The sequence below is a fragment of the Pecten maximus genome, chromosome 3 (genome assembly GCF_902652985.1).
Source record: "Pecten maximus chromosome 3, xPecMax1.1, whole genome shotgun sequence".
NCBI lineage: Eukaryota > Metazoa > Mollusca > Bivalvia > Pectinida > Pectinidae > Pecten > Pecten maximus.
In genome coordinates this window covers 458132-482785 of record NC_047017.1, presented here as the reverse complement: position 1 = coordinate 482785, position 24654 = coordinate 458132, and the positions used below count along the sequence as shown (strand labels likewise).

The 24654-nt window shown below is 39.2% G+C and overlaps 1 protein-coding gene across 8 annotated transcripts in view; it reads right to left on the bottom strand.

The window, feature by feature from the left end:
- Nucleotides 1-24654, bottom strand: part of LOC117322879 — an 88071-nt gene that overhangs the window by 41942 nt on the left and 21475 nt on the right. For 7 of the 8 annotated variants that reach the window (XR_004531606.1, XR_004531607.1, XM_033877817.1 and 4 more), the window contains exons 8-11: nucleotides 24449-24517; nucleotides 22073-22242; nucleotides 21502-21604; nucleotides 20265-20327 (exon numbers count right to left, since the gene is read on the bottom strand). Coding sequence is in view for 6 of the 8 variants with exons in the window: in XM_033877817.1 (XP_033733708.1) it covers nucleotides 20265-20327; nucleotides 21502-21604; nucleotides 22073-22242; nucleotides 24449-24517 (405 nt within the window). In the remaining 2 variants the exon portion in view is untranslated. Of the gene's footprint in view, nucleotides 1-20260; nucleotides 20328-21501; nucleotides 21605-22072; nucleotides 22243-24448; nucleotides 24518-24654 lie in introns of all 8 variants that reach the window. The other variant, XM_033877816.1, reaches the window with a different exon arrangement.

The window sequence follows — 24654 nt, the reverse complement described above, 5'->3', positions numbered from 1 at the left end:
TGTCTTATGCCTAGGTGGCCAGAGTGGGTGAGTGGCACAGTGGTAACACACCTGCCTTACACCTAGGTGGCCAGAGTGGGTGAGTGGCACAGTGGTAACACACTTGTCTTATGCCTAGGTGGCCAGAGTGGGTGAGTGGCACAGTGGCAACACACTTGTCTTATACCTAGGTGGCCAGAGTGGGTGAGTGACACAGTGGTAACACACTTGTCTTATGCCTAGGTGGCCAGAGTGGGTGAGTGGCACAGTGTCAACACACTTGTCTTACACCTAGGTGGCCAGAGTGGGTGAGTGGCACAGTGGCAACACACTTGTCTTATACCTAGGTGGCCAGAGTGGGTGAGTGGCACAGTGGCAACACACTTGTCTTATGCCTAGGTGGCCAGAGTGGGTGAGTGGCACAGTGTCAACACACCTGTCTTATGCCTAGGTGGCCAGAGTGGGTGAGTGGCACAGTGGTAACACACCTGCCTTACACCTAGGTGGCCAGAGTGGGTGAGTGGCACAGTGGCAACACACCTGTCTTATGCCTAGGTGGCCAGAGTGGGTGAGTGGCACAGTGTCAACACACTTGTCTTATGCCTAGGTGGCCAGAGTGGGTGAGTGGCACAGTGGCAACACACTTGCCTTAAATCTAGGTGGCCAGAGTGGGTGAGTGGCACAGTGGCAACACACCTGTCTTATGCCTAGGTGGCCAGGGTGGGTGAGTGGCACAGTGGCAACACACCTGTCTTATGCCTAGGTGGCCAGAGTGGGTGAGTGGCACAGTGGCAACACACTTGCCTTAAATCTAGGTGGCCAGAGTGGGTGAGTGGCACAGTGGCAACACACCTGTCTTATGCCTAGGTGGCCAGAGTGGGTGAGTGGCACAGTGGCAACACACCTGTCTTATGCCTAGGTGGCCAGAGTGGGTGAGTGGGTGAGTGGCACAGTGGCAACACACTTGTCTTATGCCTAGGTGGCCAGAGTGGGTGAGTGGCACAGTGGCAACACACCTGTCTTATGCCTAGGTGGCCAGAGTGGGTGAGTGACACAGTGGCAACACACTTGTCTTATGCCTAGGTGGCCAGAGTGGGTGAGTGGCACAGTGGCAACACACTTGTCTTATGCCTAGGTGGCCAGAGTGGGTGAGTGACACAGTGGCAACACACTTGTCTTATGCCTAGATGGCCAGAGTGGGTGAGTGGCACAGTGGCAACACACCTGTCTTATGTCTAGGTGGCCAGATTGGGTGAGTGGCACAGTGGCAACACACTTGTCTTATGCCTAGGTGGCCAGAGTGGGTGAGTTACACAGTGGTAATACACTTTGTTTTATTTCTACCCATCTAAATAGATATTTAGTCATAAACAAGTTCAAGTTGAATTCATAGAGAAAAACATCATAAAATATTTGTGTTTCGTTTTACTATAAATGTAATGTAAATGGAATTGATACACAGAACACACTTTGTTTTATTTCTACCCATCTAAATAGATATTTAGTCATAAACATGTTCAGGTTGAATTTATAGAGAAAAACATCATAAAATATTTGTGTTTCGTTTTACTATCAATGTAATGTAAATGGAATTGATACACAGATGGATTTATAGTTGCTGTTCAAAAATGTTTATATAAACTGATTATCAATACTGGAATGAAAAACAGCAACAAAGAAAACAAAAAATAAACAGTGTACAGCTGTCAGTTTACTGTAGACCTGTCCTGGCTAGTTACACTGTACAACTGTCAGTTTACTGTAGACCAGTCATGGCTGGTTACACTTTACAACTGTCAGTTTACTGTAGACCTGTCATGGCTGGTTACACTGTACAACTGTCAGTTTACTGTAGACCTGGTTATATCTAGTTACACTGTACAACTGTCAGTTTACTGTAGACCTGGTTATATCTAGTTACACTGTACAACTGTCAGTTTACTGTAGACCTGGTTATATCTAGTTACACTGTACAACTGTCAGTTTACTGTAGACCAGTCATGGCTAGTTACACTGTACAACTGTCAGTTTACTGTAGACCTGGTTATATCTAATTACACTGTACAACTGTCAGTTTAATGTAGACCTGTCATGGCTGGTTACACTGTACAATTGTCAGTTTACTGTAGACCTGGTTATATCTAGTTACACTGTACAACTGTCAGTTTACTGTAGACCTGGTTATATCTAGTTACACTGTACAACTGTCAGTTTACTGTAGACCTGGTTATATCTAGTTACACTGTACAACTGTCAGTTTAATGTAGACCTGTCATGGCTGGTTACACTGTACAACTGTCAGTTTACTGTAGACCTGGTTATATCTAGTTACACTGTACAACTCTCAGTTTACTGTAGACCTGTCATGGCTGGTTACACTGTACAACTGTCAGTTTACTGTAGACCTGGTTATATCTAGTTACACTGTACAACTGTCAGTTTACTGTAGACCTGTCCTGGCTAGTTACACTGTACAACTGTCAGTTTACTGTAGACCAGTCATGGCTAGTTACACTGTACAACTGTCAGTTTACTGTAGACCAGTCATGGCTGGTTACACTGTACAACTGTCAGTTTACTGTAGACCTGGTTATATCTAGTTACACTGTACAACTGTCAGTTTACTGTAGACCTGGTTATATCTAGTTACACTGTACAACTGTCAGTTTACTGTAGACCTGGTTATATCTAGTTACACTGTACAACTGTCAGTTTACTGTAGACCTGTCATGGCTAGTTACACTGTACAACTGTCAGTTTACTGTAGACCTGGTATATCTAGTTACACTGTATGACTGTCAGTTTACTGTAGACCAGTCATGGCTGGTTACACTGTACAGCTGTCAGTTTACTGTAGACCTGGTTATATCTAGTTACACTGTACAACTGTCAGTTTACTGTAGACCTGTCCTGGCTGGTTACACTGTACAACTGTCAGTTTACTGTAGACCAGTCATGGCTAGTTACACTGTACAACTGTCAGTTTACTGTAGACCAGTCATGGCTAGTTACACTGTACAACTGTCAGTTTACTGTAGACCTGGTTATATCTAGTTACACTGTACAACTGTCAGTTTACTGTAGACCAGTCATGGCTGGTTACACTGTACAACTGTCAGTTTACTGTAGACCTGGTATATCTAGTTACACTGTACAACTGTCAGTTTACTGTAGACCAGTCATGGCTGGTTACACTGTACAACTGTCAGTTTACTGTAGACCTGGTTATATCTAGTTACACTGTACAACTGTCAGTTTACTGTAGACCAGTCATGGCTAGTTACACTGTACAACTGTCAGTTTACTGTAGACCAGTCATGGCTAGTTACACTGTACAACTGTCAGTTTACTGTAGACCAGTCATGGCTAGTTACACTGTACAACTGTCAGTTTACTGTAGACCAGTCATGGCTAGTTACACTGTACAACTCTCAGTTTACTGTAGACCTGGTTATATCTAGTTACACTGTACAACTGTCAGTTTACTGTAGACCTGGTTATATCTAGTTACACTGTACAACTGTCCGTTTACTGTAGACCTGGTTATATCTAGTTACACTGTACAACTGTCAGTTTACTGTAGACCAGTCATGGCTAGTTACACTGTACAACTGTCAGTTTACTGTAGACCTGGTTATATCTAATTACACTGTACAACTGTCAGTTTAATGTAGACCTGTCATGGCTGGTTACACTGTACAATTGTCAGTTTACTGTAGACCTGGTTATATCTAGTTACACTGTACAACTGTCAGTTTACTGTAGACCTGGTTATATCTAGTTACACTGTACAACTGTCAGTTTACTGTAGACCTGGTTATATCTAGTTACACTGTACAACTGTCAGTTTACTGTAGACCTGTCATGGCTGGTTACACTGTACAACTGTCAGTTTACTGTAGACCTGGTTATATCTAGTTACACTGTACAACTGTCAGTTTACTGTAGACCTGTCATGGCTGGTTACACTGTACAACTGTCAGTTTACTGTAGACCTGGTTATATCTAGTTACACTGTACAACTGTCAGTTTACTGTAGACCTGTCCTGGCTAGTTACACTGTACAACTGTCAGTTTACTGTAGACCAGTCATGGCTAGTTACACTGTACAACTGTCAGTTTACTGTAGACCAGTCATGGCTGGTTACACTGTACAACTGTCAGTTTACTGTAGACCTGGTTATATCTAGTTACACTGTACAACTGTCAGTTTACTGTAGACCTGGTTATATCTAGTTACACTGTACAACTGTCAGTTTACTGTAGACCTGGTTATATCTAGTTACACTGTACAACTGTCAGTTTACTGTAGACCTGTCATGGCTAGTTACACTGTACAACTGTCAGTTTACTGTAGACCTGGTATATCTAGTTACACTGTATGACTGTCAGTTTACTGTAGACCAGTCATGGCTGGTTACACTGTACAGCTGTCAGTTTACTGTAGACCTGGTTATATCTAGTTACACTGTACAACTGTCAGTTTACTGTAGACCTGTCATGGCTGGTTACACTGTACAACTGTCAGTTTACTGTAGACCAGTCATGGCTAGTTACACTGTACAACTGTCAGTTTACTGTAGACCAGTCATGGCTAGTTACACTGTACAACTGTCAGTTTACTGTAGACCTGGTTATATCTAGTTACACTGTACAACTGTCAGTTTACTGTAGACCAGTCATGGCTAGTTACACTGTACAACTGTCAGTTTACTGTAGACCTGGTATATCTAGTTACACTGTACAACTGTCAGTTTACTGTAGACCAGTCATGGCTAGTTACACTGTACAACTGTCAGTTTACTGTAGACCTGGTTATATCTAGTTACACTGTACAACTGTCAGTTTACTGTAGACCAGTCATGGCTGGTTACACTGTACAACTGTCAGTTTACTGTAGACCAGTCATGGCTAGTTACACTGTACAACTGTCAGTTTACTGTAGACCAGTCATGGCTAGTTACACTGTACAACTGTCAGTTTACTGTAGACCAGTCATGGCTAGTTACACTGTACAACTCTCAGTTTACTGTAGACCTGGTTATATCTAGTTACACTGTACAACTGTCAGTTTACTGTAGACCTGGTTATATCTAGTTACACTGTACAACTGTCCGTTTACTGTAGACCTGGTTATATCTAGTTACACTGTACAACTGTCAGTTTACTGTAGACCTGTCATGGCTAGTTACACTGTACAACTGTCAGTTTACTGTAGACCAGTCATGGCTAGTTACACTGTACAACTCTCAGTTTACTGTAGACCTGGTTATATCTAGTTACACTGTACAACTGTCAGTTTACTGTAGACCAGTCATGGCTAGTTACACTGTACAACTGTCAGTTTACTGTAGACCAGTCATGGCTAGTTACACTGTACAACTGTCAGTTTACTGTAGACTAGTCATGGCTAGTTACACTGTACAACTGTCAGTTTACTGTAGACCTGGTATATCTAGTTACACTGTACAACTCTCAGTTTACTGTAGACCTGGTTTTATCTAGTTATACTGTACAACTGTCAGTTTACTGTAGACCAGTCATGGCTAGTTACACTGTACAACTCTCAGTTTACTGTAGACCTGGTTATATCGAGTTACACTGTACAGCTGTCAGTTTACTGTAGACCTGGTTATATCTAGTTACACTGTACAACTGTCAGTTTACTGTAGACCAGTCATGGCTGGTTACACTGTACAACTGTCAGTTTACTGTAGACCTGGTTATATCGAGTTACACTGTACAGCTGTCAGTTTACTGTAGACCTGTCATGGCTAGTTACACTGTACAACTGTCAGTTTACTGTAGACCAGTCATGGCTAGTTACACTGTACAACTGTCAGTTTACTGTAGACCTGTCATGGCTAGTTACACTGTACAACTGTCAGTTTACTGTAGACCTGGTATATCTAGTTACACTGTATGACTGTCAGTTTACTGTAGACCAGTCATGGCTGGTTACACTGTACAGCTGTCAGTTTACTGTAGACCTGGTTATATCTAGTTACACTGTACAACTGTCAGTTTACTGTAGACCTGTCCTGGCTGGTTACACTGTACAACTGTCAGTTTACTGTAGACCAGTCATGGCTAGTTACACTGTACAACTGTCAGTTTACTGTAGACCAGTCATGGCTAGTTACACTGTACAACTGTCAGTTTACTGTAGACCTGGTTATATCTAGTTACACTGTACAACTGTCAGTTTACTGTAGACCAGTCATGGCTGGTTACACTGTACAACTGTCAGTTTACTGTAGACCTGGTATATCTAGTTACACTGTACAACTGTCAGTTTACTGTAGACCAGTCATGGCTGGTTACACTGTACAACTGTCAGTTTACTGTAGACCTGGTTATATCTAGTTACACTGTACAACTGTCAGTTTACTGTAGACCAGTCATGGCTGGTTACACTGTACAACTGTCAGTTTACTGTAGACCTGTCATGGCTAGTTACACTGTACAACTGTCAGTTTACTGTAGACCAGTCATGGCTAGTTACACTGTACAACTGTCAGTTTACTGTAGACCAGTCATGGCTAGTTACACTGTACAACTCTCAGTTTACTGTAGACCTGGTTATATCTAGTTACACTGTACAACTGTCAGTTTACTGTAGACCTGGTTATATCTAGTTACACTGTACAACTGTCCGTTTACTGTAGACCTGGTTATATCTAGTTACACTGTACAACTGTCAGTTTACTGTAGACCTGTCATGGCTAGTTACACTGTACAACTGTCAGTTTACTGTAGACCAGTCATGGCTAGTTACACTGTACAACTCTCAGTTTACTGTAGACCTGGTTATATCTAGTTACACTGTACAACTGTCAGTTTACTGTAGACCAGTCATGGCTAGTTACACTGTACAACTGTCAGTTTACTGTAGACCAGTCATGGCTAGTTACACTGTACAACTGTCAGTTTACTGTAGACTAGTCATGGCTAGTTACACTGTACAACTGTCAGTTTACTGTAGACCTGGTATATCTAGTTACACTGTACAACTCTCAGTTTACTGTAGACCTGGTTTTATCTAGTTATACTGTACAACTGTCAGTTTACTGTAGACCAGTCATGGCTAGTTACACTGTACAACTCTCAGTTTACTGTAGACCTGGTTATATCGAGTTACACTGTACAGCTGTCAGTTTACTGTAGACCTGGTTATATCTAGTTACACTGTACAACTGTCAGTTTACTGTAGACCAGTCATGGCTGGTTACACTGTACAACTGTCAGTTTACTGTAGACCTGGTTATATCGAGTTACACTGTACAGCTGTCAGTTTACTGTAGACCTGTCATGGCTAGTTACACTGTACAACTGTCAGTTTACTGTAGACCTGTCATGGCTGGTTACACTGTACAGCTGTCAGTTTACTGTAGACCTGTCATGGCTGGTTACACTGTACAGCTGTCAGTTTACTGTAGACCAGTCATGGCTAGTTACACTGTACAACTGTCAGTTTACTGTAGACCAGTCATGGCTAGTTACACTGTACAACTGTCAGTTTACTGTAGACCTGTCATGGCTGGTTACACTGTACAGCTGTCAGTTTACTGTAGACCAGTCATGGCTAGTTACACTGTACAACTGTCAGTTTACTGTAGACCTGGTATATCGAGTTACACTGTACAACTGTCAGTTTACTGTAGACCAGTCATGGCTGGTTACACTGTACAACTGTCAGTTTACTGTAGACAAGTCATGGCTAGTTACACTGTACAACTGTCAGTTTACTGTAGACCTGGTTATATCTAGTTACACTGTACAACTGTCAGTTTAATGTAGACCAGTCATGGCTGGTTACACTGTACAACTGTCAGTTTACTGTAGACCTGTCCTGGCTGGTTACACTTTACAACTGTCAGTTTACTGTAGACCTGGTATATCTAGTTACACTGTACAACTGTCAGTTTACTGTAGACCTGGTTATATCTAGTTACACTGTACAACTGTCAGTTTACTGTAGACCTGGTATATCTAGTTACACTGTACAACTGTCAGTTTACTGTAGACCAGTCATGGCTAGTTACACTGTACAACTCTCAGTTTACTGTAGACCAGTCATGGCTAGTTACACTGTACAACTGTCAGTTTACTGTAGACCTGGTTATATCTAGTTACACTGTACAACTGTCAGTTTACTGTAGACCTGGTATATCTAGTTACACTGTACAACTGTCAGTTTACTGTAGACCTGTCATGGCTAGTTACACTGTACAACTGTCAGTTTACTGTAGACCAGTCATGGCTGGTTACACTGTACAACTGTCAGTTTACTATAGACCTGTCATGGCTGGTTACACTGTACAACTGTCAGTTTACTGTAGACCTGGTTATATCTAGTTACACTGTACAACTGTCAGTTTACTGTAGACCTGGTATATCTAGTTACACTGTACAACTGTCAGTTTACTGTAGACCTGGTATATCTAGTTACACTGTACAACTGTCAGTTTACTGTAGACCTGGTATATCTAGTTACACTGTACAACTGTCAGTTTACTGTAGACCAGTCATGGCTAGTTACACTGTACAACTGTCAGTTTACTGCAGACCAGTCATGGCTGGTTACACTGTACAACTGTCAGTTTACTGTAGACCTGTCATGGCTGGTTACACTGTACAACTGTCAGTTTACTGTAGACCAGTCATGGCTAGTTACACTGTACAACTGTCAGTTTACTGTAGACCTGGTATATCTAGTTACACTGTACAACTGTCAGTTTACTGTAGACCTGTCATGGCTGGTTACACTGTACAACTGTCAGTTTACTGTAGACCAGTCATGGCTAGTTACACTGTACAACTGTCAGTTTACTGTAGACCTGGTTATATCTAGTTACACTGTACAACTGTCAGTTTACTGTAGACCTGTCATGGCTGATTACTAGGGACTCATTTCTCTGGAATGTTGTTAACAATGGATCAATTCACCCCTATGCTGTCACATGAATCATCAGCTTAACATTAAATTTTAATATACACCAGCACCACCTTGAATGAGATCGGAGTATAGTCCAGAGGTATATATGTGCCGTCAATTGCAAGCTAACAAGAGGTTTATTATCAAAGATTTCTACCTGACCTAGATTCACAGTAGTGTTTCCATAATATATCCAGCATAATTCATGGGCCCATGTAATGGAAATTTTCACGGGGTATATATTTCAAAACAACAAACATTGTACCACTTTGCATGTTACAGTTCGTTTGACATGTTTCCCAACTTTAATTTTTCACCATTAGGTAACCAAGCAAACTGACAAGACTGAAAATTTCCATTTTATTTACATAAATCTACTGGTGGAGAAACCTGTAAATGTTACAACTATGATTATCTATTAAGTTTAAAACAACACATTTGCAAACTGAATATTAACCTTTTCTTACATCTTGATATATTCTAGAAACTGAAACTTGTTTATGAAGTGATCTGGCTCAATCTGTGCACAGATAAAATGTCTCTCCTGTTTTGATAATTTTTTACTGTACGTTATTGTACAAGTACATATGACATCATTATCAACAAGAAAAAAGAGGAATGGTGGAAATTTACAAACCAGATCACTTCATAGGATATCGACATACTCCACACAGGACGTACTACCAGATACTGGACGGTCTACTACTTCACTGGACGTACCACAAGTCACTGGACGTACTATCAGTCACTGGACGTACTACAAGTCACTGGACGTACTACAAGTCACTGGACGTACTACCAGTCACTGGACATACTACCAGTCACTGGACGTACTACCAGTCACTGGACGTACTACCAGTCACTGGACGTACAGACTATCAGTCACTGGACGTACAGACTATCAGTCACAGGACGTACTACCAGTCACTGGACGTACAGACTATCAGTCACAGGACGTACTACCAGTCACTGGACGTACAGACTATCAGTCACTGGACGTACTACCAGTCACTGGACATACAGACTACCAGTCACTGGACATACAGACCATCAGTCACTGGACGTGTCAGTCACTGGACGTACTATCAGTCACTGGACATACAGACTATCAGTCACTGGACTTACTACCAGTCATGGACGTATTACCAGTCACTGGACATACAGACTATCAGTCACTGGACGTACCACAAGTCACTGGACGTACTACCAGTCACTGGACATACAGACTACCAGTCACTGGACTTACTACCAGTCATGGACGTATCAGTCACTGGACATATTACCAGTCACTGGACGTATCAGTCACTGGACTTACTACCAGTCACTGGACTTACTACCAGTCACTGGACTTACTACCAGTCACTGGACTTACTACCAGTCACTGGACGTACTACCAGTCACTGGACGTGTCAGTCACTGGACGTGTCAGTCACTGGACGTACTACCAGTCACTGGACGTACTACCAGTCACTGGACGTACTACAAGTCACTGGACATACTACCAGTCACTGGACGTGTCAGTCACTGGACGTACCACAAGTCACTGGACGTACTACCAGTCACTGGACGTACTACCAGTCACTGGACATACAGACTATCAGTCACTGGACTTACTACCAGTCATGGACGTATCAGTCACTGGACATATTACCAGTCACTGGACGTATCAGTCACTGGACTTACTACCAGTCACTGGACGTGTCAGTCACTGGACGTACTACCAGTCACTGGACGTACTACCAGTCACTGGACGTGTCAGTCACTGGACGTGTCAGTCACTGGACGTACTACCAGTCACTGGACGTACTACCAGTCACTGGACGTACTACAAGTCACTGGACATACTACCAGTCACTGGACATGTCAGTCACTGGACGTACTACCAGTCACTGGACGTACTACAAGTCACTGGACGTACAGACTACCAGTCACTGGACGTACTACCAGTCACTGGACATGTCAGTCACTGGATGTACTACAAGTCACTGGACGTACTACCAGTCACTTGACGTACAGACTACCAGTCACTGGACGTGTCAGTCACTGGACGTGTCAGTCACTGGATGTACTACCAGTCACTTGACGTACAGACTACCAGTCACTGGGCGTACAGACTACCAGTCACTGGACGTACAGACTACCAGTCACTGGACGTACAGACTACCAGTCACTGGACGTGTCAGTCACTGGACGTACTACCAGTCACTGGACATACTACCAGTCACTGGACGTACTTCCAGTCACTGGACGTACAGACTACCAGTCACTGGACGTGTCAGTCACTGGACGTACTACATGGTGTAAATCTGGTTATAGACACAAAAACCACCTAACTTACCTAACATGGTGTAAATCTGGTTATAGACACAAAAACCACCTAACTTACCCCAACATGGTGTAAATCTGGTTATAGACAAAAAACCACCTAACTTACCCCAACATGGTGTAAATCTGGTTATAGACAAAAAACCACCTAACTTACCCAAACATGGTGGAAATCTGGTTATAGACACAAAAACCACCTAACTTACCCCAACATGGTGTAAATCTGGTTATAGACAAAAAACCACCTAACTTACCCCAACATGGTGTAAATCTGGTTATAGACACAAAAACCACCTAACTTACCCCAACATGGTGTAAATCTGGTAAAAGACACAAAAACCACCTAACTTACCCCAACATGGTGTAAATCTGGTTATAGACACAAAAACCACCTAACTTACCCCAACATGGTGTAAATCTGGTTATAGACACAAAAAACACCTAACTTACCCCAGCATGGTGTAAATCTGGTTATAGACACAAAAACCACATAACTTACCCCAACATGGTGTAAATCTGGTTATAGACACAAAAAACACCTAACTTACCCCAGCATGGTGTAAATCTGGTTATAGACACAAAAACCACATAACTTACCCCAACATGGTGTAAATCTGGTTATAGACAAAAAACCACCTAACTTACCCCAACATGGTGTAAATCTGGTTATAGACACAAAAACCATCTAACTTACCCAACATGGTGTAAATCTGGTTATAGACACAAAAACCACCTAACTTACCCCAACATGGTGTAAATCTGGTTATAGACACAAAAACCACCTAACTTACCCCAGCATGGTGTAAATCTGGTTATAGACACAACTAGAACTGTCGCCAGGATGGCTGACTAATACCCCCGCAATCTGCATGAGTCAATGGTGAATCGGAACTGTTAATTAGAGGCTAACTAAGATAACCCAGTAATATAGTGACCAGTTGCCATAGCAACAATAATTTTAAAAAAAAATAAAGAAAGTGGCATGCACATCTGCACATGGTCCTCTACATTTGTGTGAAGTTTCATTGAAATCGGCCCTTCGGTTTAGGAGGAGTTGTCCGGACAAACTTAAAGTTATGGTTCTTATCAGAAAACCTGTTTATAGTGACCAGTTGCCTTAGCAACCAAAATTTTGAGAAAAATAAAGTGGCATGCACATATACACATGGTCCTCTATTTTTGTGTGAAGTTTCATTGAAATCGGCCCTTCGGTTTAGGAGGAGTTGTCCGGACAAACTTAAAGTTATGGTTCTTATCGGAAAACCTGTTTATAGTGACCAGTTGCCATAGCAACCATATTTTTGAGAAAAATAAAGTGGCATGCACATCTACACATGATCATTAATATTTGTGTGAAGTTTCATCGGAATTGGCCCATCGGTTTAGGAGGAGTTGTCCGGACAAAATGCGTCTACAGACGGACGGACGGACGGACGGACGGACGGACAACCTGATTCCAGTATACCCCCCCTAACTTCGTTGCGGGGGTATAAAAACCACCTAACTTACCCCAACATGGTGTAAATCTGGTAATAGACACAAAAACCACCTAACTTACCCCAACATGGTGTAAATCTGGTTATAGACACAAAAACCACCTAACTTACCCCAACATGGTGTAAATCTGGTTATAGACACAAAAACCACCTAACTTACCCCAACATGGTGTAAATCTGGTTATAGACACAAAAACCACCTAACGTACCCCAACATGGTGAAGTAAGGTTATAGACAAACAAGAGGCCCAGAGGGCCTGAATTGCTCACCTTGTTTTATTTGAGCAAACGTTCATGTTCCATTTGCTATATAGCTTTATTTGTTGATGTTTGATTATGATGTTGGGATCTCAACTGCTTCAAAGATAAAGCCCGGAAATAAAGTCAAAATGTCAGCCCCATTATTTGTAAAATTTGAATCCCAGCCTTCTTGGAATGTTACCACTGAGATATCAATGTTATACATTGCTGAGTACCAGAGAAGAAGTCATTAATATCAATATTGCCACAATTGACCTTTTTTGGCCCCTCCCCTTAGGCCCCCAGGGGGGTGAGCCCCACCATTTGTACAATTTTGAATCCCTACCCCATAAGGATGCTATCAAATTAATATGAGCGATGTACATAACTTAGTTTTAGAAAAGTCGTTTATATATCTTAAGCCAAATTGACTCCTTTAGACTCACCCCTCAGCCCCTGGGGGTCAACTGGACCATTTATAATTTTTTGAATCCACATCCCCTAGGGATGCTACCAGTCAAATATGATAGATATTCATCACTTATTTCAAAAACATTAATTGTTTATAGCAATTTAGCCAAATTGACCCTTGTTGGCCCTTCCCCTCAGGCCCCCAGGAGGTCAGTCCCACCATTTGTACAATTTTGAATCCCCACTCCATAACGATGCTACCAGACAAATATGATTGATATCCATTGCCTAGTTCCAGAAAAGAAGTTGTTTATATCAATTAAGCCAAATTGATCACTTTTGGCCCCGCCCCTCAGGCCCAATGGGGTCAGTCTCACCATTTCTATAATTTTGAATCACTACCCATAAGTATGCTACCAGTCAATTATATATCCATTGCTTAGTTTCAGAGAAGAGTTCATCTATATCAATTCAGCCAAATTGACCCCTTTCGGCTACACCCCTCAAAGCCCCAGAGGGACAGCCCCCATTATTTGTACAATTTTGAATCCCTACCCCATAAATATGCTACAGTCATAAAAAGAGTGATATCAATTGATTAGTTCCAGAGAAGAATATGTTAATAGTGATATAGCCAAATTGCTCCCTTTTGGCCCCACCCCTCAGTCCCCTGGGGGTCAGCTGGACCAAATGTAGCTTTTTGAATCCCCACCCCATAACAATGCTACCAGACAAATATGATTGATATCCATTGCTTAGTTCCAGAGAAGAAGTTAGCCAAATTGACACCCTTTGGCCCCGCCCCTCAGGCCCCCAGAGGGTCAGCCCCACCTTTGTACAATTTTGTATCCCTACCCAATGAGGATGCTACCAGTCAAATATAAGTGATGTCCATTGCTAAATTTCAGAGAAGAAGTCATTTATATCAATTCAGTCAAATTAAACCCTTTCGGCCCCGCCCTCTGGCCCCCAGGAGGTCAGCCCCATCATTTGTAAAATTTTGAATCCCTACCCCATAACAATGCTACCTGACAAATTTGAGCAATATTCAATGCTTAGTTCCAGAGAAGAAGTCGTTTATATCAATTAAGCCAAATTAGTTAATATATAAATTTTATAAATTTTACAAATTGGCCCTGCCCTTCAGCCCCCAGGGGGGTCAGCCCTACCATTTGTACAATTTCTAATCCCCACCCCATAATGATGCTACCAGTCAAATTGTGTTCAATTCCGATTAGCGGTTATGAAGGAGAAGTCAATTGCTGACGGACGGACGCTGGACGACAGACGCCGGACGATAGACGCCGGACGCCAAAGTATGGCATAAACTCACCTTGGTTCTTTGGACCAGGTGAGCTAATAACCACCTTACTTATTTCAACATGGTGTATTTTAATTTTTAAAAATAATGATTGACACACAAGGAAACAGAGATCAGATTTCTCAAGCACCATGTCAGCATTAGGTCGCTAATTAAAATTTCAAAAGATATTGTCCCACACTGCTATAAAGTCGCCAATTACTGTGTTTTAGGTGTTTGATAAATACCTGTATCTCTCAAGCATCAATGCATGAATATAATCTCTCAGAACTATTTTAATACTTTGTATTGTATAAGCAGACATAAATGCAGGAAATATAGGTGAACCCCCTTGTCTCTTCCTAGATCACCTGATTAGTGTCATAGTGTATGAATGATATATTCAATAACAATATACAAAGCTTGTACTGCAAACAAAGAATATTGCAAAACTAAACTTTGCAAGCTGTCAAAAACCCCCCTTCTCTTTTGTAAAGCAACTGGAGTACAACTTTACAATTTGTCTTTCAGAGCAAATAGCAAAGTACAGCCTAACAAGAGGCCCAGAGGGCCTGTATCACTCATCTTGTTTCTTTGAGCAAACATCAAAATAGTGTTCATGTTTCATTAAAAAAATTGTTAATAACTTTATTTGTTGATGTCTTACAATGCTATATGTATGATTATGGGTTGGGATCTCAATTACTTCAAAGATATAACCCAAAAACGAAGTCAAGACTCAACATGTTTGTGTTTCATATATATAGTTAGGGGTTGGGACCTCAATATGTAGTGTCAAAAATACAAGAAGTCCTTTATAGTAATATAGTCAAATTACTCCTTTTTCCCTATCCCTGAGGTCCATGTGGAGTAAGCTCCATTCATTTGTATAAATTTGAATTCCAGCCTCCTAGAAATGATACCACTGAATTATCCTGTCACACTTCTTAGTTTCAGAGAAGAAGTCGTTAATATCAATATTTTGAATCCCTACATGGATATACCTATATATGTCTTTAACCAAATTGACCACTTTAGATTCGCCCCTCAGCCCCTGGGGGTCAGCTGGACCATTTATAATTTTTTGAATCCCCAACCCCCTAGGGATGCTACCAGCCAAATATGATAGATATTCATCACTTACTTCCAGACAATTAATTGTTTATAGTAATTTAGCCAAATTGACTCCTTTTGGCCCTGCCCCTCAGGCCCCTGAGGGGTAAGTCCAAATATTTGTACAATATTAATACCCACCGCATAAAGATGCTTCCAAACAAATATGAGCGATATCCATTGCTTTGTTTCAGTGAAGAAGTTTTTTATATCAATTAAGCCCAATTGACCCCTTTTGGCCCCGCCCCTCAAGACTCCGGGGGTCAGCCTCACCATCTGTACAATTTTGAATCCCCACTCTATAACAACGCTATCATACAAATATGAGTGATATCCATTGCTTAATTCCAGAGAAGAAGTTGAAATTGACCCCTTTTGGCCCCGCCCCTCAGGCACCCAGGTGGTCATGTAGCCCCACCATTTGTCAATTTGGCTAAATTGATATAAACTACTTTTTCTCTGAAACTAAGTAATTGATATCGCTCATATTTGACTCGTAGTATCCTTATGGGATAGGGATACAATTCCGATCAGTGGTTATGAAGAAGAAGTCAATTGATGACGGATGGATGGACAGATGGCCGGACGCCGGCCGGATGCTATGGTATGGCATAGCTCACATTGGTCCTTCGGATTATTATCATTATTAATTATATAGTATTTATGTGCACAGTTTAGGACATTGAAAATTCTATCTATAGTAACAGTGACCTAAATTTTGACCTCACAGGGTCAGGATCAACTTAGCGTTCGAAAAAGGGGAGTTTATAGATTAGGCATATCTACAATGTTTAGTTTAGTCCCCATTGTATTAATATAACAAGCACTAAATGTAATGGAAAAACCATTACAGAAGTCTCTACTCTACTGACCTGATACACTGTCAGCTCAGATCAATGACCTGATACACTGTCAGCTCAGATATATGATCTGATACACTGTCAGCTCAGATCAATGACCTGATACACTGTCAGCTCCGATCAATGACCTGCTACACTGTCAGCTCAGATACATGACCCGATACACTGTCAGCTCAGATCAATGACCTCATACACTGTCAGCTCAGATCTATGACCTGATACACTGTCAGCTCAGATCTATGATCTGATACACTGTCAGCTCAGATCTATGATCTGATACACTGTCAGCTCAGATCCATGACCTGAAACACTGTCAGCTCAGATCTATGATCTGATACACTGTCAGCTCAGATCCATGACCTGAAACACTGTCAGTTCAGATCTATGACCTGATACACTGTCAGCCCAGATCTATGACCTGATACACTGTCAGCTCAGATCAATGACATGATACACTGTCAGCTCAGATCCATGACCTGAAACACTCAGTTCAGATCTATGACCTGATACACTGTCAGCTCAGATCCATGACCTCATACACTGTCAGCTCAGATCCATGACCTGATACACTGTCAGCTCAGATCTATGACCTGATACACTGTCAGCTCAGATCTATGACCTGATACACTGTCAGCTCAGATCTATGATCTGATACACTGTCAGCTCAGATCTATGATCTGATACACTGTCAGCTCAGATCCATGACCTGAAACACTGTCAGTTCAGATCCATGACCTCATACACTGTCAGCTCAGATCCATGACCTGATACACTGTCAGCTCAGATCTATGACCTGATACACTGTCAGCTCAGATCTATGATCTGATACACTGTCAGCTCAGATCCTGCTGCTACACTATGTCAGCTCAGATCAATGACCTGCTACCCAGTCCTGAGAAGAAGTTTCCTTAAATTTAAGTTAATTTGATCCTTTTTGGCCCCGCCCATAAGCCCCTGGGGGTCAGTCAGTGCCATACATGCCATACCTTCCGGCGTGAGACAAAATCTCCCTTATTTTCAAGTCATTTATTTCCTCCCGGGAGGAGAGCCCAAATTCCTGTATTTTGTAATTCCCTCTGGTATTTTGGCCGACGCCATTTTTGTTTACAATTCAGTAGTTTTTCTCACGAGATTTAATGAGATTTGGCTTAAATTTAGCGATCACGTGATCCATCTGTTCACGTGATCACTCAATCAAAAGCTAGTGTAATGTTTGCGCTAGAATATCTATCACCATGAAATAAAGGCAAGTCACTTACAAACAACTTTAACCCCCTTTGCTAACAGACTTGAATTATTGTTTGTTTTCTTTTAGGACCATACTTTGTTGATGGTAATAGATACAGAGCCTGGTCAGAAGCAAAATCACATGTGTTTTTCATATAACATGTGTATCGTGGATCAGTGATAGCAAGATGAAATCCGATATTTTCTTTTAAAAAACTATCAAAATTAGCACATCTATTGGTCGTAGTGGTCAATCATGATGTTTACAATGACTGTACAGTCCATGACAGAGACAATATACAAAATCTAGAATGATCGTGATAAGATTTACTGCAGTCTCCTAACATGAACATCTTCAGTTCTCATGACTTCATGTATACACTTGCACACTTGGAATATTTTTATATCTAAATGGTCCAACATTAGGGATCCCACAGGACATTCCATGGTGATTTTTACAACTGATGTGTTCCCTCAGAGTGGATCAAGCTTTCTCATTTTAAGAAAATTCAAACTGATAAATGATTAACTTGCTTGTCTTAATCTTTAGATACATGTAATTATAATATACCCTTTCCAAATGCTGTTATGTAATATGCATAAAGCTGTGAAACTTTTTGTGTTACTTAAAAAAATCAAAAACTAATTTCATATCATCAGAATCTGAATACATGTACATGTATATACTTATTGCATTTTTTACCTTATACAACTTTTTGTTGTTTGCATATACAATATGATTAATATCCAAAATAAATATAAATATTCTTTATCACTTTCAAAATTAGTTTATTGCTTTAAAATTGAGTAAAAATGTTGATATTCATGTCGTGCACAAATCTCCCTTATTTTAGGCAAAACTCCCTTAAAATAATCATCAATCTCCCTTATTGGTCTCCTGAAAGTATGGCATGTATGCAGTGCCAATATACATGCAGTTTACAACAGGCATCCCATACTGAAAATTCTAAGTTTGTATTATTTCCAATGGCAATTGGAACAAATAATGCTGAAAAATGTGATTTCCCTATATAAACTATAGTAAAGTTTACCCTCTACCCTGTTTAGTGAGGGGCAAACGCGAGACCCCAGGGTCATGAAATTCACAATTTTGGTAAAAGACCTTAATACCTTTCTATCTGTGAAGAGTATTTGATTATATCTACCAAATCTTGAAGTTGAGAAGAAGATTTTTGAAAAATTAGTTTTGGCCCTTTTTTGCCCTGCCCCTCAGGCCCCTGGGGGGTTGGAACAATATTATTCACAATTTTGGTTGACCTTTGGCCATGAAAGGAGTTTTAGCTGATGGTTTGTTTCCCTTTCAAAACCTCATCAGTCATTTAGATCTATATCAAGATCTTATGACTGCCTGCAATCACTAAGGTATCCAACAGTTGTTATTGAATTTACAGTTTTAAATTATACACTCATTTGTAATTACCCGCTTTTGATCTGAAATATTGGAAATCCATTTTGTATGTGTGTCAAAATCATTATATACTGGTCCTTTGTCAATGTCATCATACAGTCACCTTTTCAAATTTTGAGAAATGCAAGACACAACAAGGCTTAAAGTCTGGCATTTATAAAAACCCTGTGAAAGTCTGGGGTTTATTGACATGGTTTTTGAATGTGTATACTGAATTCTTAGTGTTCTGGTTATTAACTGATGTCAAAGGCCTACCTTACTACAAAATCCGAAACTGAACCCCAGCGAACATCATCTGTTACCTAGAGACACTGATCTGATCAATTAGACATGGAATATATTTCAAACAAAATATCCTTGGAATCATTGTCACCTTCTGAATGACTTTCATGTAGGATTTTAGAGCTGATAATCTTTTGAAAATAATGTGAATCCTGTTGATATAAGTGACATTCTATTTATCTGTCACCCAAATTGTATTCATATTGACTGTATACTAGCAACTGGTAACTGTTCAATGCTTAAATAAACCCCTTACTATCTCTAAAGGGAGATAATAGTGTTCAAAAACCAAAAATTGTCCTCTTAAAAAGACATCTTTAATTGATTCAGTAGAATGCTGCATATTTGGGATTAATCGAAGTAACTAATGTCCAAACTTCTTCAGTATTCCAACACCTGCCATGTCACACACCATTTATCAAACCGTAATTATCATTGAATTCTTTGTGTTGCGCATGATTTTCTATAAATTTTAACTCACATGATTCCCTAAAAATTTTAGGAACTGAAGAATTTGTAAGGAAAATCAAACTATTTGATTCTTATTGATATACTGTAATAAATCTTATATTGCATTGAGTTGTTTAAGATATAGTGACGAAGCTGGTTGTATCATGATAAGTATTTGTAAGGATTATAAACTCTGTCAAAAATACATACTTACCAATAAATCAATGTTCTCTTTCATCTTGGACAGATTTTTGTATGTTTTTACTTTTCGGACCATCTGGAACACAATAAAATCCAACTCAATTAGCACATTTAAGATTGGCATGAAAACTGAAACATTTGATAAGTCAAACACAAAGGAAAAGTTAGCATATCCACTTAGGATATTAATGCATCTTTTTATATGACTGACGTTTAAAACGATATGTGGGTTAGTGCTATTAATACAGAACCAACAGTGATAACACATTAAGTATATACATTACTATAAGAGACATGGCTGTTATTTCCATCATTTCTTCTGAATATTTCAACCCTACCCAGTATCGTAATCACGGTTACTCTGTCGTTAACATTATAAAGTAAGTTTTCATTGCCCTGTACGTTTTATACCGTATCGTAATCACGGTTACTCTGTCGTTAACATTATAAATTAAGTTTTCATTGCCCTGTACGTTTTATACCGTATCGTAATCACGGTTACTCTGTCGTTAACATTATAAAGTAAGTTTTCATTGCCCTGTACGTTTTATACCGTATCGTAATCACGGTTACTCTGTCGTTAACATTATAAAGTAAGTTTTCATTGCCCTGTACGTTTTATACCGTATCGTAATCACGGTTACTCTGTCGTTAACATTATAAAGTAAGTTTTCATTGCCCTGTACGTTTTATACCGTATCGTAATCATGGTTACTCTGTCGTTAACATTATAAAGTAAGTTTTCATTGCCCTGTACGTTTTATACCGTATCGTAATCATGGTTACTCTGTCGTTAACATTATAAAGTAAGTTTTCATTGCCCTGTACGTTTTATACCGTATCGTAATCACGGTTACTCTGTCGTTAACATTATAAAGTAAGTTTTCATTGCCCTGTACGTTTTATACCGTATCATAATCATGGTTACTCTGTCGTTAACATTATAAAGTAAGTTTTCATTGCCCTGTATGTTTTATACCGTATCGTAATCATGGTTACTCTGTCGTTAACATTATAAAGTAAGTTTTCATTGCCCTGTACGTTTTATACCGTATCATAATCATGGTTACTCTGTCGTTAACATTATAAAGTAAGTTTTCATTGCCCTGTACGTTTATACCGTATCATAATCATGGTTACTCTGTCGTTAACATTATAAAGTAAGTTTTTCATGATATATGCCTTATATTTCATCCAGGCCTTTTTCTTGGAATTAATTTGTTCAAATGGATACTAATCACCAAACTCACCTTGAATATATCGAGGAACTCATCGGGTGACAGGTGTTTGACTTTGTGTATCATGGTATAGCCAGCCTTAAGTAGTGGCAACCCTGATCCTGGGAAAGAACTCCTGCAAAAGTCACCATCTAGCTTTTGTAAACTTCAGATGATCTTTAGAAATAACTACATTCCATATGCAATATAAATCGTATGTAAATAACTGAGTGTACAGATTGTTAAAGCACTTATTATAATACACAAGGCCAATGGTTATATCATATCCAATATAAATACACAGATCAGTCGAATGTTATTATAATATACGAGACCAATGGTTTATAATATCCAATATAAATACACAGATCAGTCCAATGTTTTGTTTGGTCATGATTTTTTCTCTTCTTTATCTTTAAGTTAGTTAATTAAACATTTATGTTTCAAACACTGATGAATCAAAAAAACTGCTGTTGTGTCAATTATTTTTCGGTCTTCTTAATTATCCAAAAAATCCTTTTTTGCGTCGAACATCCAACTTGTACTTACCCCATTTATCTGTTTATTTAATATTTATTTACTTCAATTCCAAACTCATACTTACTCCAGTTTCTTTATCAGATATGCTTCCTGCCGCCGAAGTAATTCCACAAACGCTTGAAATTCAAATAAGTCCTCATCTATGTTGAAATCCTTATTAATCACAAAATGCATCAAGTAGATATAGTCCCTTAGATTATCTGACACACATTCATCCAATACTTCAATTTTGTCCTGAAAGACAAGAAAAGAAATAAAAACAATGCTATCAGTGACAGATGGATGAGAACTATTAAAGAAATTTTTACAATAAATTTGATGAAATGAAATGAGTTTGGGGTCTATTACTACTGTGTATTTTCCTTCAGTTTTACATTACAAAATGAGCAAAACACAAAAACCTGGTATGAGAAATGTACATTATCACTCAATCTATTTATGTTTTATTTGAAATAAGTAAAGTTGAAATGTATCATCCAACTCAGACAGTTAGATTGGTTTTCATAGGAAGAGATCCCAGAGGGACCCTAGCTGGCACCCACTATTGAATGGTCTTTATTGGTTCAAGATATGTATGACTGATTGTTTCTCTGCTTTTCATTCTTTCCTATTTTCTCTAAATAATTCAATAGCAAGGAAAATCAAATAAAAAATCTCAGAAAAAATCTAAGAAGAAATTTCCATGAAATAGTGATAATAAATATAAACTGTCAGAATCCAAGATGGCTGCCTATTGGACATTTTGTTTTTCAGATCAGATTCAAATTGTATGGGCATAACGAAGGACTGAGTACATAAGAATTTTGAGAAGTATTCTTTCTATATTTCCCAAAAAATAGTGATAACAAACTTTCAAAATCCAAGATGGCCCTCTGTCAGCAATTTTATTTTCCCAATCAAACTCAAAATTAAATAAGCACAGGAACAAAGGGGAACATACATGCCATACCTCCCGGCGTGAGACAAAATCTCCCTTATTTTCAAGTCATTTATTTCCTTCCAGGAGGAGAGCCAAACTCTTGTATTTTGTAATTCCCTCCAGTATTTCAGCTGATGCCATTTTTGTTTGCAATATTCGGTAGGTTTTTTCCACAAGATTTTATGAGATTTGGCTAAATTTAGAGACCACGTGATCCATCTGTTCATGTGATCACTCAGTCAAAATGGCGTCTATTGGACACGGCCTTGACACGAAGCACGTGCTGGCTAGTGTAATGTTTGCGCTAGAATATCTATCACCATGAAATAAAGGCAAGTTGCTTATCAACAACTTCAACCCTCTTTGCTAACAGACTTGAATTATTGTTTGTTTTTGTTTAGGACCATACTTTGTTGATGGTATTTGATACAGAGCCAAAATCATGTGTGTTTTTCATATAACATGTGTACATGGATCAGTGATAGCATGATGAAATCCGATATTTTCTTTTATAAAATTATCAAAATTAGCACATCTATTGGTGGTAGTGGTCAATCATGCTGTTTACAATGACTGTACCGTCCATGACAGAGACAATATACAAAATCTGGAATGATCATAAGATTTACTGCAGTTTCCTACCATGAACCTCTTCAGTTCTCATGACTATATACACTTGTATACTTGGAATATTTTTATATCTAAATGGTCCAACATAAGGGATCCCACAGGACATTTCATGGTAATTTTTACAACTGATGTGTTCCCTCAGAGTGGATCAAGCTTTCTCATTTTAAGAAAATCCAAACTGATAAATGATTAACCTGCTTGTCTTAATCTTTATCTACATGTTATTATAATATACTCTTTTCAAATGCTTTTATGTAATATGCATAAAGCTGTGAAACTTTTTGTGTTACTTAAAAAATGAAAAATAATTTTATATTATCAGAATGTATACTAATTGCATTTTTACCCTATACAACTTTTTGTTGTTTTCATATAATAATAGTATGATTAATATCTCAAATAGAATAAATATAAATATTCTTTATCACTTTCAAAATAAGTTTTAAAATTGAGTAAAAACCTCACGCATAAATCTCGCTTATCTAGGCAAAACTCCCTTAAAACAATCAATCTCCCTTATCTAGGCAAAACTCCCTTAAAACAATCAATTTCCCTTATAGGTCTCCTGAAAATATGGCATGTATGTACATCTAGACATCACAAGAAATGTTAACAGAGGGACCATTGATATAACATGATTTAAATAGCCAACAATATCATGATGGTGTATTACTTGAAATACTGGTAAATTGCAAAGCTGAAACAAACATTAACACAACCGTGTGATAACACTTTATAGTAAGACTTGAGTTAGCCTGAAATGATTCTTGCAAACCCTTACACAAACGGTAATGGTTTACGAGGTTTGATAGTAAATGTACATATATACAGCCAAAGGTGTATTGTTTATACAGATAAACTTGATTCAGTATATATAATGATTTGCCATACCATTTTTAATGAATTTTCAGCGAATTCCAAAATATCTTTCATATTTGGCGTGACTGCTGTTGCCGGTATCTGAAAAGAACATAAATTTGTAAAGTTGATTTTGAAAATCTGAATGATTTAATTCCCTAGCTAGCTAAAGTTGGAAGTCTGGGACTAACTTTATACCTCGATCATGCTAGATTTTATATATCTATATCGATAATCAT